The sequence below is a fragment of the Nelumbo nucifera genome, chromosome 2 (genome assembly GCF_055504915.1).
Source record: "Nelumbo nucifera cultivar China Antique chromosome 2, China Antique-T2T, whole genome shotgun sequence".
NCBI lineage: Eukaryota > Viridiplantae > Streptophyta > Magnoliopsida > Proteales > Nelumbonaceae > Nelumbo > Nelumbo nucifera.
The window spans coordinates 23,658,859-23,673,804 of record NC_142650.1 but is presented as its reverse complement, the minus strand read 5'-3'; the positions used below and the strand labels follow the sequence as shown (position 1 = coordinate 23,673,804).

General features: G+C 38.5%; 1 protein-coding gene across 1 annotated transcript in view; it reads right to left on the bottom strand.

Moving 5' to 3' along the window:
• The window catches only part of LOC104595250 (3-hydroxyisobutyryl-CoA hydrolase-like protein 3, mitochondrial), a 39,725-nt gene that overhangs the window by 12,320 nt on the left and 12,459 nt on the right, over positions 1 to 14,946 (bottom strand). Inside the window, exons 4-7 of the mRNA XM_010255899.3 lie at positions 8,788 to 8,922; positions 8,591 to 8,687; positions 7,143 to 7,272; positions 5,851 to 6,029 (exon numbers count right to left, since the gene is read on the bottom strand). Of these exons, the coding sequence (XP_010254201.1) occupies positions 5,851 to 6,029; positions 7,143 to 7,272; positions 8,591 to 8,687; positions 8,788 to 8,922 (541 nt within the window). The remainder of the gene's footprint in view (positions 1 to 5,850; positions 6,030 to 7,142; positions 7,273 to 8,590; positions 8,688 to 8,787; positions 8,923 to 14,946) is intronic.

Sequence of the window (14,946 nt, the reverse complement as noted above, 5' to 3'; positions counted from 1 at the left end):
TTCTAAGAACTGCATCCCAACGAGGTATCTGGGGATTCTGCATAAATTGACTCACCACACTGACAACAAAGGAGATGTCTAGTCTTGTGATAGTCAGATAGTTCAACTTCCCCACTAATCGTCTGTATCTTCCAGGATCATCAAATATTTCACCTATATCACTGTTCAACTTAGCATTTGGTTTCATGGGAATTTCAACTGGTTTCGCACCTAACAATCCTGTTTCATTCAGCAAATCAATGACATATTTTCTTTGGCACAGGTTCACACCTTGTTTTGATCTGGCAACTTCTATACCCAAGAAATACTTCAAATTCCCAAGGTCTTTTTTTTTGAAAATGGTCTTGCATAAAGGCCTTTATTTTATCAATCCCCAATCTATCATTGCCAGTTATGACAATATCATCCACATAGACTACTAATAAAATCTTTCCGGCTTCAGAATCATAGCTGAACACTGAGTGGTCAACCTGACATTGTTTCATTAGAAGATATGATTGCAATTATGCCCCTGGCGGCACTCCTTAGAAACAAACTAATAAGAAAGAAAGATGTTGGAAAACGTGGGGTTACTGGTGTAGATGCATATTTGGTAGTTAGCATCTATATTTGGTAGTTGTGTAAATATGTATTCCTAGGATTGTGGAAGAGTATAATCCCTTAAATATGGGGATTAAAATAATTAGTCCCTTAATTATAGGGATTGATTTAGGAAGATTTTTTTCCATTTATTGCAGCAGCTTACTGTATAAATAGGCCGGTTGGCAATGGAATGAATATATCAGTTTTTTACCATTTCAAAACATGGTATCAGAGCTCTAGGTTTGCCAACCTTGAGATTTTTTTTCGGCCTTCATTGCCAAGCCTTTAGAGCTGATCTATGATCAGCAGTGTTTCTTTTCTTCCTTCTTTATTCTCCTTTCACTGCTACCCTTATTCTTCCTCCATTGACAATGTCCGACGTGACTGCAACAAGTGCTCCCACATCCAGCAAGGAATGGGGCAATCGAGGAGTTTCGAAAACAGCTCAACAGGCCCATAATGTCTCCACAATCCCGCAGCAAGAACACTCAAGTCAGGGGCCATTTAATGATGAAGAAATTGAAAGACTAAGGGGTTTCCTGGCATCCTTGAAACCAGGAAGTGGTTCTACCTCTCTTATTCTCAAGTGAGTCTTTATCTCTAGGATTACATGTCTCATCTAGTGTTTTTCCATGGATTCTTGATTTTGGAGCTATTGACCACATGACACCCTCTTCACTACATTTTCTCACCTATACACCCTGTCCTAGTAGTAGGAAAATTTCTGTTGTTGATGGTTCTTTCACCACAATGGCAGGAATTGGGAATATTCAGATTACTCCATCCCTATTACTTAAAAATGTGCTTCATGTTCCTAAGTTATCCACTAGCCTTATCTCTATACATAAACTCACCCAGGATGTGAACTGCAATGTTGTGTTCTTTCCTTCTTACTGTGTATTTCAAGACCAAGTTTCGGGGAAGAAGATTGGACTTGCTAAGGAAAGGGATGGAATCTACTACCTTGAAGCAACCAGCAAACCATTTCACACTGTTATGCATGTCACACACGAGTCATTCTTATCTACCTCCAATAAAGATTTAATTTGGTGTCATCACTTTCGTTTCGGTCATCCTTCATTTCTTGTTTTAAAAACAATGTTTCCTTCCTTGTTTAAAGGAATTGATGTTGAAACCTTTCATTGTGATGTTTGTGAATTTGCTAAACACAAAAGGGTTTTTTTCCCAATCAGCAATAAAAGATCTTCAATCCCTTTTTATTTGATCCATTCGGATATATGGGGCCCTTCTCAAATTCCCAATGTTACTGGTTCTAGATGGTTCGTCACCTTTATTGACGATTGCACTAGGGTCACATGGTATTTTCTTCTTAAGTCTAAATCTGATGTGGGCACCATTCTTCCCAACTTTCATAACATGGTCCAAATTCATTTTGGTGTGAAAATCAAAAGGTTTCGATCTGATAATGCTACAGATTATTTTAATCAGAATTTGTCCCCATTTTTTCAGAAAGAAGGCATTGTGTATGATCCTCTTGTGTTAACACTCCCCAACAGAATGGGGTAGCTGAGAAGAAAAATGGCCATCTATTGCAAACCACCCGAGCCCTTCTCTTTCAAAACTAGGTCCCAAAACAATATTGGGGGAAGTTGTCCTTACCGCTGCATACACCATAAATAGACTACCATCTAAAATTCTTGACAATCGAAGCCCAATACAAGTCCTCTCTCAATTCTACCCTGATATTCAAACATCAAATAATCTCACACCAAGAATTTTTGGTTGCACTGCCTTTGTTCATGTCCATAATAAGGGAAAATTAGATCCACGAGCAATCAGGTGTGTCTTCTTGGGATATTCCCCAACTCAAAAAGGTTATAAATGTTATCATCCAGCCACCAGAAAATTCTACACCTCCATCGATGTCACATTTGAGGAGAGACAATCCTTTTTCACTCAACCTTATCTTCAAGGGGAGCCCTCATTAATGGAAGATAAGGCCTCGGATCTACTCTCCCTAGATGTATTACCCTCCTCACAGTCATCCAACCATCAAGAATCACATCCTTCTGAGTCACATTCCTCTGAGTCCCTAGATGTATTACCCTCCTCACAGTCATCCAATCGTCAAGAATCACATCCTTCTGAGTCACATTCCTCTGAGCCCCACATTTCCGAGCCTCAACAAGAGTCAAACAACCCGACCATTGAACCAAATCCAGACACGGTTAACCCCACCAATGATGTGCATGATGATGTGAGATATATGCAGGTTTACTCTAGGAGAAGAAATCCAGACCCTCAACTTGTGCAAGTCCAAGATTCAACTCCTAATCCTAGAACTGAGGGATGTTCTGAACCTGAACCTGTACCTTCACAGTCTGAGTATGAGTATGACCTACCTATTGCCTTGAGAAAAGGAACCAGAGAATGTACCAAACGCCCATTGTACCCTTTAGCCAAATCTGTGTTGTTCCAAAGATTCTCTAAACCCCATAAAAGCTTTCTAGCCAGCCTTAACACCATTCCAATTCCTAATACTCTAGCCGAGGCACTTTCTAATAAGGAGTGGAGAAAAGCCATGAGAGTGGAAATGGAGGCACTAGAAAAGAACAACACGTGGGAAGTTGTGGATCTACCGAGAAACAAGAAGGTTGTAGGTTGTAAATGGGTGTTCGCAATTAAGTACAAATCTGATGGGTCATTAGAAAGGTACAAAGCACGACTGGTAGCCAAGGGATATACACAGACTTATGGGGTAGATTATCAGGAGACTTTTGCCCCAGTAGCTAAAATGAATACAGTAAGGGTGTTGTTGTCTTTGGCTGCTAACTATAATTGGGATTTGCAACAGTTTGATGTAAAGAATGCGTTTCTCCACGGTGATCTAGAAGAGGAGATATACATAGACATTCCACCGGGTTTTGGTTTTGGAGAAGGCATTAAGGGGAACAAAGTTTGTAGGTTGAAGAAAGCACTATATGGTCTCAAACAGTCTCTGAGAGCATGGTTTGGAAGGTTTACAAAGGTGATGCTTAGTACAGGTTACAAGCAAAGTCAAGGTGACCACACATTGTTTATCAAACACACAACCTCAGGGGGAGTTACTGCTCTATTAGTCTATGTGGACGATATAATCGTTACTGGGAATGATAAAAAGGAGAAGGAAGCATTGAAAAACTACCTTGACAGAGAATTTGAGATAAAAGACTTGGGGAGACTAAAGTATTTTCTCGGAATTGAAGTTGCACATTCTAAACAAGGCATCTTTATCTCTCAACAAAAGTATGTTGTTGATCTTTTGAGAGAAACACGAAATATGGCATGTAAACCAGCTTCCACGCCTATAGATCCCAATCATAAACTTGGAGAAGCCAGCGAGAATGCAAGTGTAGACAAGGAGATGTTCCAAAGACTGGTTGGAAAACTCATTTATCTTGCACATACACGGCCGGATATTGCATATGTTGTAAATGTAATGTCAGTTTATGCATAATCCTAAAGAAGTTCATCTACAGGCTGCTCATCGAATTCTGCACTATTTGAAAGCCGATCTAGGGAAAGGAATTTTATTCAGAAGGAATGGGGAACTGGCTCTTGAGGCATATACAGATGCCTATTATGCAGGATCTCCAGTAGATAGACGGTCCACTTCTGGTTACTATACCTTCTTGGGAGGAAATTTAGTCACTTGGAGGATTAAGAAGCAAAATGTAGTGGCTCGGTCAAGTGCAGAGGCAGAGTTCAGGGCTATGGCACAAGGAGTGTGTGAATTACTCTGGTTGAAGAGAATTTTAGAAGACTTGAAGATTCCACGAGAAGAGCCTATGAAACTATATTGTGATAACAAGTCAGCCATCAATATTGTTCACAATCCTGTTCAACATGACAGGACGAAGCACATTGAAATTGATCGACACTTTATAAAAGAGAAACTGGACAGCAAGTTGATTTGCACTCCCTATGTATCTACAAAAGGACAACTAGCCAATGTACTTACTAAAAGGCTCAATAGTACAAACTTTCCTAGAATTGTAGCCAAGCTGGGAATGGAGGATCTCTATTCACCAGCTTGAGGAGGAGTGTTGGAAAACGTGGGGTTACTGGTGTAGATGCATATTTGGTAGTTAGCATCTATATTTGGTAGTTGTGTAAAATAGGAATGTGTAAATATGTATTCCTAGGATTGTGGAAGAGTATAATCCCTTAAATATGGGGATCAAAATAATTAGTCCCTTAATTATAGGGATTGATTTAGGAAGATTTTTTTCCATTTATTGCAGCAGCTTACTGTATGAATAGGCCGGTTGGCAATGGAATGAATATATCAGTTTTTTACCATTTCAAAACAAAAGAAAATAACTAACTGACAGTATCTTAAGAGGACAACTCACTAACAGCAACTATAAAATAACAATTAAATAATCCTCACAACATATCCTGAACTGCATTTCTTAATTTTATGCATTTTACAAGCTCTACTTGGTATATGATCAGGGAGCCGATCTCATGAGGACCCATTGGCTGCTATTGGATTTTTGTCTTTTTGCCCCTTATCAATTGGATAATGGAAAAACTGATCTAAGTTGGAAAATTGTTACTTTTCAGCGTTTGTTGTGAAGTTTCCAGAAATTTTATGGGTTATTGGGAATCTTGTGACTGACACAAGAAAAATGAGGAAATCATACAAATTTCAGATCTGGAGATTATGGCTTCCCCTTTAACTAAGTTGGATTTAAGGGTTGCCCTTGCTCCTGGTACATGATATGTTGAACTGTTAATACTATCTGAGGATGTTAGTACCATAGACTATCATTTTAGAAAAAGGTGTTGGTATTGCTAAAGCTTTTTTTTTGTCATATTTTTTTGGATCACCCCAATAAAGTTTCCTAAGATTTGGTCAAGAATTAAGCTGGTGGTACCTCATTTTCTTCCTCACTCTTACTGCCCAGACTACAGATATGCCTCCTAAAATACATTAGACAGAGTTTGCACTTTGTACAACTATGTTTTAGTGGTTCAGATAAGTCCTGTTCAAAGAGAAAGAGAAACCCTCCAAGTCGACCATAATCTCTATTATATTAAAATAAGGATACAAAGTCAAATATACCCCCACTTAAGTATGGGACAAGAAAAATAAAAAAAAACAAAACAGAATTGCCACATAACTACACTACTTAAACTATAATGAAAAGACTAAGTAACCCTTACTCGACCAACTCTAACAAACTAAATAAGGTTTTGGAATGTGTAACAGAAGCAACTTAGCTTCAAGCAACCGTTTAATTTAAGGTGAGTCTCACATACCTGTAGTTTCTGAACTTAATTGATACTTCTCAAGTTCTTCCACTGTCTTGATGACAGACTTGTCTTTTCCAAAGGCTGAGACTATTTGTGGTAAAAGTAACTTCAGTTGGGCCTCTACCTCAGGCTCCTTACTATACTTAGACAATAACACTTTGACATCCACATGTGGGTCACCAGAGCTGCATACAGAACAGATATGCAAATAAAAGAAATCATACACTATGAATTTCATAACACATAATCAACTATCCATTTGACAAAAAAAAGGCTAGTATCCAATGTTGGTCCCAGCTATAGTCTTGGGAGGGGCAGACAAGAGATAGAGGCACAAGGATTAAAAGAAAAAGTAATCAGAGCAATCACGGCTGTAACAATACAGCTTCCCAATATACCCAACATGAAAAATAATTTCTACTCTGGTGATACAGGTACCCAATACAACTCCCCCCCCCCCCCCACCCCCACCCATCAATGAACACCTCTGGCCAAAGAATGAGAAGAGAGAATCAATCCAAAATGTTTTTTGTGTAGAATATAACCCTACATCTTTCAGAATGATGAAACAAAAACTGTAAAAAGTAAAAACAATGAACTTCACAGGATTGGTTGTAACACTGCAAATCTATAACAACACAAGTACATGACTGCGCCACTTTACAGAATAAATCATTTATAATGAATTCAACAGGATAGATTTGAATATCTGTGACACTGATTGTATTGGATTTTATTGTTCATCTCTTTCTTTTTTTTTTTTTTGCTTTTCATGTGTAAAAGTGTATCCTTTTTGAAGGGCATATATTCCTCCTTGTACATTTTTTATAAATTAAGTTACAGACACAGTTACCAATCAAAAAGATAAGGACAATGCCACCAAGGAAAAACCCAGAAAGCTACCAAAGTAATTAATGGTCCAAAAGGGAAGCCCTATGGTTGCTGATGAATGAACAGTCCCATCATTTACCCAACTAAAAGATACTAATGCTCAGTTTGGAAGAGTACAAATACAAATATGTACAGTGCAAATACATACAAAATACAAGTTTTGCACTCTATGTATTTGTATTTGTACTCCTTCCCAACTGAGCCTAAGCAATGCCATCAGGAGCAAAACTAAAATCACAATGATTGATCTACTAATCGAACTGTTTTCAGATAGCTTCAGGGTTATATTTTCCTTGTTAGAAAACAGTGCAACTGTATCACAATGCAAACCACTTGAAAAATGATTTAGGTATTCCATCAATCTATTATTGGTATTGAAATATGAAGCAAGGTTATTTAGGAGATACAAGGTCGATGCAAGAAGGGCCTCCTTCAGTGAACCCAAGTTTCCAGATGGCACATAATGAGTCCCAAGTCCTACATATAATGCATCAGAAGGAGAAGAAATCCTTTTTCCAGTCATTCCAAGATAAGCACCTGCAACGCAGAAAGCACTGCCTCAAGCAAATAGCATGAAGAAGGATATAAAAGCCACACAAACAAAAGACCCTGAAGAACACAAGTGATAAAACAGAAGTAAACAAATAAAACCTTGTTTAGAGGTAACCTCTATGAAATTCCCATCAATTAGATAAGATAAATAGATAATCTATGGGTAGAAGGAAATTTACCCCTCCCCCCAATTGCAGGCCCTGCCAAGATTGGATTAGATTTGGGCAATTCATACCAAGGACAGCTTAGACCTGGTTCTGAAAAATAGTGAGGCCATTACCCAATTTTGGTCCCAGCTACCTGGGGTCTTGGGAGGAGTGGACTGGATAGGGTCCTAACCTTTGACATCTTTTTGCACAAAAATGTCTGCTCTCGGACTCAAACCCACATTCTTACACTTGACAGCCTGAGATTTTACCATTACACCAAGTAATGGTCCTTTTTGAAAAATAACGAGAAACTTGAAAAAAGGAACTCATTAATGAAAAATGTTCTTAACCATTCTGATGACAAGCAACATACTCAAACCGACATTCTTACACTTGAAAGCATGAGGTTTTACCATTGCACCAAGTAATGGCCCCTTTTGAAAAATAACAAGAAATTGAAAAAAGAAACTCATTAATGAAAAATGTTTTTAACCATTCTGATGACAAACAACATACATATAAGATATGAGTGGGTTAACATAGAATATTTCTTCAGTAGGTCAACCAATTCTGCAATGTCTTTCTTTTCTTTTTTTTTTTTCTGATCAATAATTCTGCAGTGTCTTTCAAACAACATATTTTCAATAAATAGAATTATATGCATGGACGTTCAAACACCTATGATTTTAGATTTCCACATTAATCCTAATTGCATGATCCAAATGAATCATCAAGTCAAAGCAAGTATCAGCATATCAGATGGGATAATCACATCTATATCTGTTTCCCAGATTTCAAGAAATAAAGAGTCATTAAGCCATTTCCCATATCCATGTCCAAATACTTGTTAATATCTAGACATCTTAGACAGAAAAGGGAGTTTATTAATAATGAAATGTTCACCAGGTTTCTATCAGAATTTCAATGTTATTGACACCATCTCTTGTGCTTAAAAAGCAAAATATTGGACGTGGGAGGAGTTACCTCAATGAATAAAGAGGTTTACTTGCAAAGTTACAATTTGTAAATTAAAATATGTTTCTAGTAAGGTCATGCATCATAACATCCAATGTCCAGATCTAGTACCACACAAATAAAGTGAAAGTAAAAATGAAGAAGAAGAATAGTTTATATGTGGAAAGTGAAAGACATACCAACTGAACCTCCTCCTGGACTACGTGCTGCAATGTAAGCAAATCCAACATCTGGAAACAAGCCAATTCCATTTTCTGGCATGGCAAGGACAGTTCTCTGAAGTGAACACCCAAAAGATAGAATGTTAAAATTCTATCAAAATTGAAGTCAGAAGACAATTCTAAATCATAACTATACCATCTACATCAAATAATACCTCAGTAATAATTCGATATTGACCATGACCAGAGAGGCCAATCCCAAAACCCATTGTTATGCCATCCATTAAGGAAATATAAGGCTTATTGTAGTAAAAAATTTTGCATATCAGAGAATATTCTGCAGTAAATACCTGCCAAAAATTTTGTTCAATCAACAGGAAGTCATGCATAGTGTAAATTATATAGGAACTAGGAAGGCAACAAATTGCAAAGTGCAAACACATAAAGCAGCTAAGTTGACCAAGCCAAACTTTGTATAAACCATAAATAGCAACTAGGCATAATTTTTTAACTCATACAAAATTATCATAACATAAATACAAATCATAAACATCATCTCCTCAATTGTTTCTTGGCAATGTAAATGACAAGGCGCCAAGAATAAAGCTCCCAAGATTGCCTGAGTCTGCACTGCAAGCTACAAGTGGTCTACATACGGCATGAAACCAACACAAGAGAACCACAACCGTATCTTAAAACAGGTTGAAGCATCCAAGAGGTTACCTAGCTTTAACACGGATAGCTGAATGTGTCACTAAAATAAAATCAGCAAATAAGAAAAAAGAATACCACAACTGCATCTTAAAATAGGCTGAAACTCAGAGTAGCTAATATGGATTAGCAGAAATCATGTGTCAAAATGACATCAATTTCCATTTTGGTAAATTTTGTTCCTTCAGGCTAAATTCTAAGTGTACATTTTTTATTAATAATTCTAAGTGTACAGTTTCTGAGACAAATTTCAAGCATGACCCATGAACTTTAGCCAGCACCTTCAATCTGATTTCTATTTGCGAAGAGAGAACTTCTATAATAACTTTATCTATTCAGCAAGCTTGTTTGGAAGATTTTAAATTTAAATGGAGAATAAAGACTTCAAGGACCAAAAATTTTTCACAAACTTACTAAGAGTGCTGATGATTGTACTGCCTTTCTGAAAAAGGACAAGTTGGCTTTAAATTTTTCTTTTTTTTTTCCAATAACAATCAACTGACATTATTGTTTTCCATTTTTTTGAGAACGTGAAAATTATTGGATTGTATTAATGGCAAAACATCTAAACTACTATTAAAATGGGAATGAGGTCTAGATTCTGGAATTTTTCTTGACTAAAATACCCCTATTGTTGAATTTGGTCCATCTTTATTATAAGAGCAATATATGTAATTTGAACTACTAATATTAAATTCATTTTTGACTAAAACACTCCTTATTTACTGTATATTTAAGGTAAGAAGAAAAACAGTCCTAAGGAATGAAAGGACTGATTTAAAAGATGTGAAAAGATGTTAGATATCAGCAAAAAAGAGAAAAGGAGAGGAAAGAAGAAGAAGAAGAAGAAGAAGAAGAAGAAGAAGAAGTTGGCGGCAAATAGGGTTTAGAGAGAAGACTGTCAAATATTTTCTCTCTTCCCTAATCCTTTTCATTAAAACATAATTTACAAGTTCTGATATTTACAGACAGGCCGTTAATTGGGCAATTAACTTAATTAAGCATAACAAAAAAAAGGCCCATTAACAACATAAACAAATAAAAAGCATCCTATGGGCCATTCAGCCCATTCTCTCTACACTCCCCATCAAGCTGAGGTTAGATGTCAATCACGCCTAGCTTGCTAGTGTCATATTGTAGTTTGGCCTTGGAGATTCCCTTGGTAAGAATGTCAGCTAACTATTCTTCAGATGTAATGAATGGTAGACAAACTTCTCCAGAAGCCACTCTTTCTCTGATAAAATGCCTGTCAACTTCAATGTGTTTAGTCCTATCATGTTGCACCGGATTGTGAGCAATGTTGATGGTGACCTGATTGTCACAATATAGCATCAATGGCTTATCATACTCAACACCCAATACTTCCATAAAGGATCGAAGCCAAAGTAACTCAGAAACTCCATGAGCCATAGCTCTGTACTCGGCCTCAGCTGAAGATTTGGCAACAATTGATTGTTTCTTGCTTCTCCAATAAACAATATTACCTGCCGCCATGCTACAAAATCCAGAAGTCGACCTCCTATCATCAATGTTTCCCGCCCAGTCAACATCTGTGTAAGCCTCCAATTTCATATGACCATGCTTAGCAAATCCCAAGAGTACTCTTCAAATAACATAAAATTTATTCTACTGCTGCCATATGAGTGTCCCTGGGAGCATGCATGAACTAGCTAATGCAGCTGACAGCATATGCAATGTCAGGCTAAGTCATGCAAAGATATAGCAGTTTCCCAAGTAACCTTTGAAACACTCCCTTATCCTTCAACAGTTCTCCATTAGAGGCAGAAAGTTTGTGACTCATATCAATAGGAGTAGCCACTGGTCTTGCACCCATCTTGCCTGTTTCAGTGATCAAGTCTAGCACATACTTTCATTGAGAGATAAAAATTCCATCCTTAAACTAAGCCACTTTTGTGCCAAGGAAATACCTCAACTCCCTCAGATCTTTGATCTCAAACTCTATATGAAGGAAGGATTTAAGATCATCAATCCCCGTGACATCAGTACCAGTCACTACTAAATCATCAGCATAGACTATAAGATATACCACCAATGAATCTCTCCTCTTCACAAAGAGGGTATGATCGGACTGAGTTTGTAAGTAACCAAAGTTAACAAGGTCAGCCCTAAACCTTTCAAACAATGCCCTAAGTGATTGTTTTAAGTCCATAGAGAGACTTCTTCAGCTTGCACACTTTTCCCTCCATATTTGTGCCATACATCCCTGGTGGGAGAGACATATACACTTCCTCATGTAATTCTCCATTCAAGAACGCATTTTTCACATCAAACTGATAGAATGGCCAATCTAAATGAGATGTCAAAGATAGTAGAAGTCGTACAGATGTCATTTTTGCAACAGGAGAAAAGGTCTTCAGATAGTCAATCCCATAGGTTTGTGTATAGCCTTTTGCAACCAGCCTAGCTTTGTACCTCTCAATGGAGCCATCAGCATGGTATTTAATGGTGTAAACCCACTTACAGCCCATTGGCTCCTTCCCTTCAGGCAAATCAACCACTTTCCATGTGTCATTCTTATGCAGAGCATCTATTTCAATTTTCATAGCATCCCTCCATTCTAGAAAAGTAAGAGCTTCTGGTACAGACCTAGGTATAGGGTTAGAAGCAACAAAAGAAAGAAAGGCATAATATGAAGGAGAAAGCAGACCATATAAAAGATGTTTAGAAATGCAATGTGCAGTACACTTCCGTTTACCTTTCCTGATAGCAATAGGGACATCAAGATCTAGGAAGGGTAGTTGCAAAGGGATAGTATCAGTACATGTTGTCTCTTCAGTAACTGGAAGTGCATGAAACTCATGTGATGTAGAGGAAACAATCTGCTCACTTCTGGTTCTTTTCCATTGGTACCAGTTGAAAAACAGCCCTTCGAAGTATGGGACTGTATAGGATTAGATGAAAACAAGAAAGGTAAGAGAGTCAAAAGATTGGTGAAGTATGAAGAGAGAGAGCTGGCGGCAAAGAGGGTTAGAGGATGAGAGGTTCGAACTAATCATCCCCTCTAACACTCTAACATTGTTTTATTAAGTTAATTCTTGAATAATTACAAGAGAGGCCCTTGGTTGGGCAAGAAATTACAAAAACACAACATAGAAGAGGATGGGCCCAGAATAAGGTCCATTACAGAAAAGAACATAAATATAACATAGAATAACAGCCTATGGGCCATTCGGCCCATTTTCTCTACACTCCCCCTCAAGCTGAGCATAGATGTTAATCATGCCCAACTTGCCAGTATCATGTTGAAGCCTTGCCTTGGGAATGCCCTTGGTGAGAAAATCTGCCAACTGTCCTTTAGAAGTGATGAAGGGAAGACACACTTCACCCGAAGAGACTCTTTCTCGAATAAAGTGTCTATCAACCTCAATATGCTTAGTTCTATCATGTTGTACTGGGTTGTGGGCAATGTTGATGGCGGCCTGATTATCACAGTACAACATCATTGGTTTGTCATGCTCAATCCCAAGTTCCTCCATCAATGATCTCAGTCACAACAGTTCAGAGACTCCATGTGCCATGGCCCTGTATTCTGCTTCTGCTGAGGATCGGGCCACAACTGATTGTTTCTTGCTCCTCCAAGAAACAACATTACCAGCCACCAAACTGCAATACCTTGAAGTAGATCTTCTATCATCAATGTTTCCAGCCCAGTCACCATCAGTATAGGCTTCAAGTTTCATATGACCATACTTGGTAAATAGATTTCCTTTTCCCGGAGAGCCTTTCAAACAACACAGGATTCGTTCTACGGCTGCCATATGAGTATCTCGGGGAGCATGCATGAACTGGCTAATACAACTGACAGCATATGCAATATCTGGCCGAGTCATGCACAGGTATAGGAGTTTCCCAAGAAGTCTCTGAAAGACCCCTTTGTCTTCTAACAACGTCCCATCCGAAGCAGAAAGTTTGTGACTCATATCAATAGGAGTAGCAGCTGGTCTAGCACCCATCTTCCCCGTTTCAGAAAGCAAGTCAAGGACATACTTCCTTTGGGAGATAAGGATCCCATCCTTGGATCTAGCAACTTTTATGCCAAGGAAGTATCTCAACTCCCCCAGGTCCTTAATCTCAAATTTTGTACGGAGGAAAGACTTAAGAGCATGAATTCCTGAAGCATCATCACTAGTCACAACAATATCATCAACATACACAATGAGATATACTGCCCGAGATCCACTTCTCTTCACAAAAAGAGTGTGATCAGACTGTGTCTGGACATAGCCAAAGTTAACAAGTGCTGCTCTAAATCTCTCAAACCATGCTCTAGAAGACTGTTTGAGGCCAAAAAGTGATTTCTTCAATCTGCATACTTTTCCTTGCATATCACTTCCATACATTCCTGGAGGGAGAGACATATAAACCTCTTCATGTAAGTCACCATTCAGAAATGCATTCTTTACATCCAATTAAGGGGCCAGTCAAAGTGAGCTGCCAGAGATAAGAGAACCCTCACAGATGTCATCTTAGCAACAGGTGCAAAGGTCTCCAGATAATCAATCCCATATGTCTGTGTGTAGCCTTTTGCAACTAGCCTGGCCTTGTACCTCTCAATGGTCCCATCATTCCGGTATTTAATGGTAAAGACCCACTTGCAACCAACTGGGTCCTTCCCTTCAAGCAAATCCACCACTTCCCAAGTGTCATTCTTGTGTAGGCCATCCATTTCAGATTTCATAGCATCTCTCCATTCTGAAATCTCAAGAGCTTCTGACACAGACCTGTGAATAGGATTAAAAGCAACTGAAGAGAGATAAGAAAAGTATGAAGGAGAAAGCAGACCATAAGAAAGGTGTTTGGAAATGCAGTGTGCAGTGCACTTCCGTTTTCCTTTCCTAACAGCAATGAGAACATCAAGATCCGGGAAAGATGGTTCCAAAGGGGTTGAAACAGTACCTGTTGTCTCATCTGTGACTGGAAGTGCATGAGGCTCATTTGTTGTAAGAGAAACAACCTGCTCATTCCTGGATCTTTGCTTTTGATACACCTTGGGATTGTGGGTAGGACGAGGAGGCAAACAGAGAGGAACACCAGGACAAGGATAATGGAGTGACTGATCCTCCCTTGATTCATTTGGAGAGGACACAGGTTCATCAAGAGACTCAACTGGGACAGAGAGAGGAAGAGCAAACACTTGTGATAACCTCTCCCCCTGTGGATAATGTCCTTCTTGAGAGGAACCATAGAAAGGAGAAAGTTCATCAAAGGTAACATCCATTTTGACATATCGAGTGCCAGTCTTTAGATTAAAACAACAATAATCCTTCTGTGTGGGGGAATAACCAAGGAAGATACACTTGTGGGATTTTGGTTCAAATTTATGTCTCTGGGCACTTGGAATGTGTACATAACAGGTGCAGCCAAACACACGAAGAGGGATAGGAAAGAGGTCCTTGTCTGGATGAAGAAGACTGAAGGGGGATTTAAACCCTAAAACCCTGGATGGCATACGGTTTATGAGGTAGGTAGCAGTGAGAACAGCATCACCCCAAAATCTTGTAGGAACATGTGAGGCAAACAAAAGACTCCTTGCGACTTCAACAATATGCCTATTTTTTCTTTCAGCAACTCCATTCTGTTCAGGGGTTCTAACAGAGGAACTTTGATGAATAACCCCCATATCAGAGAGATAGAAGGATAAG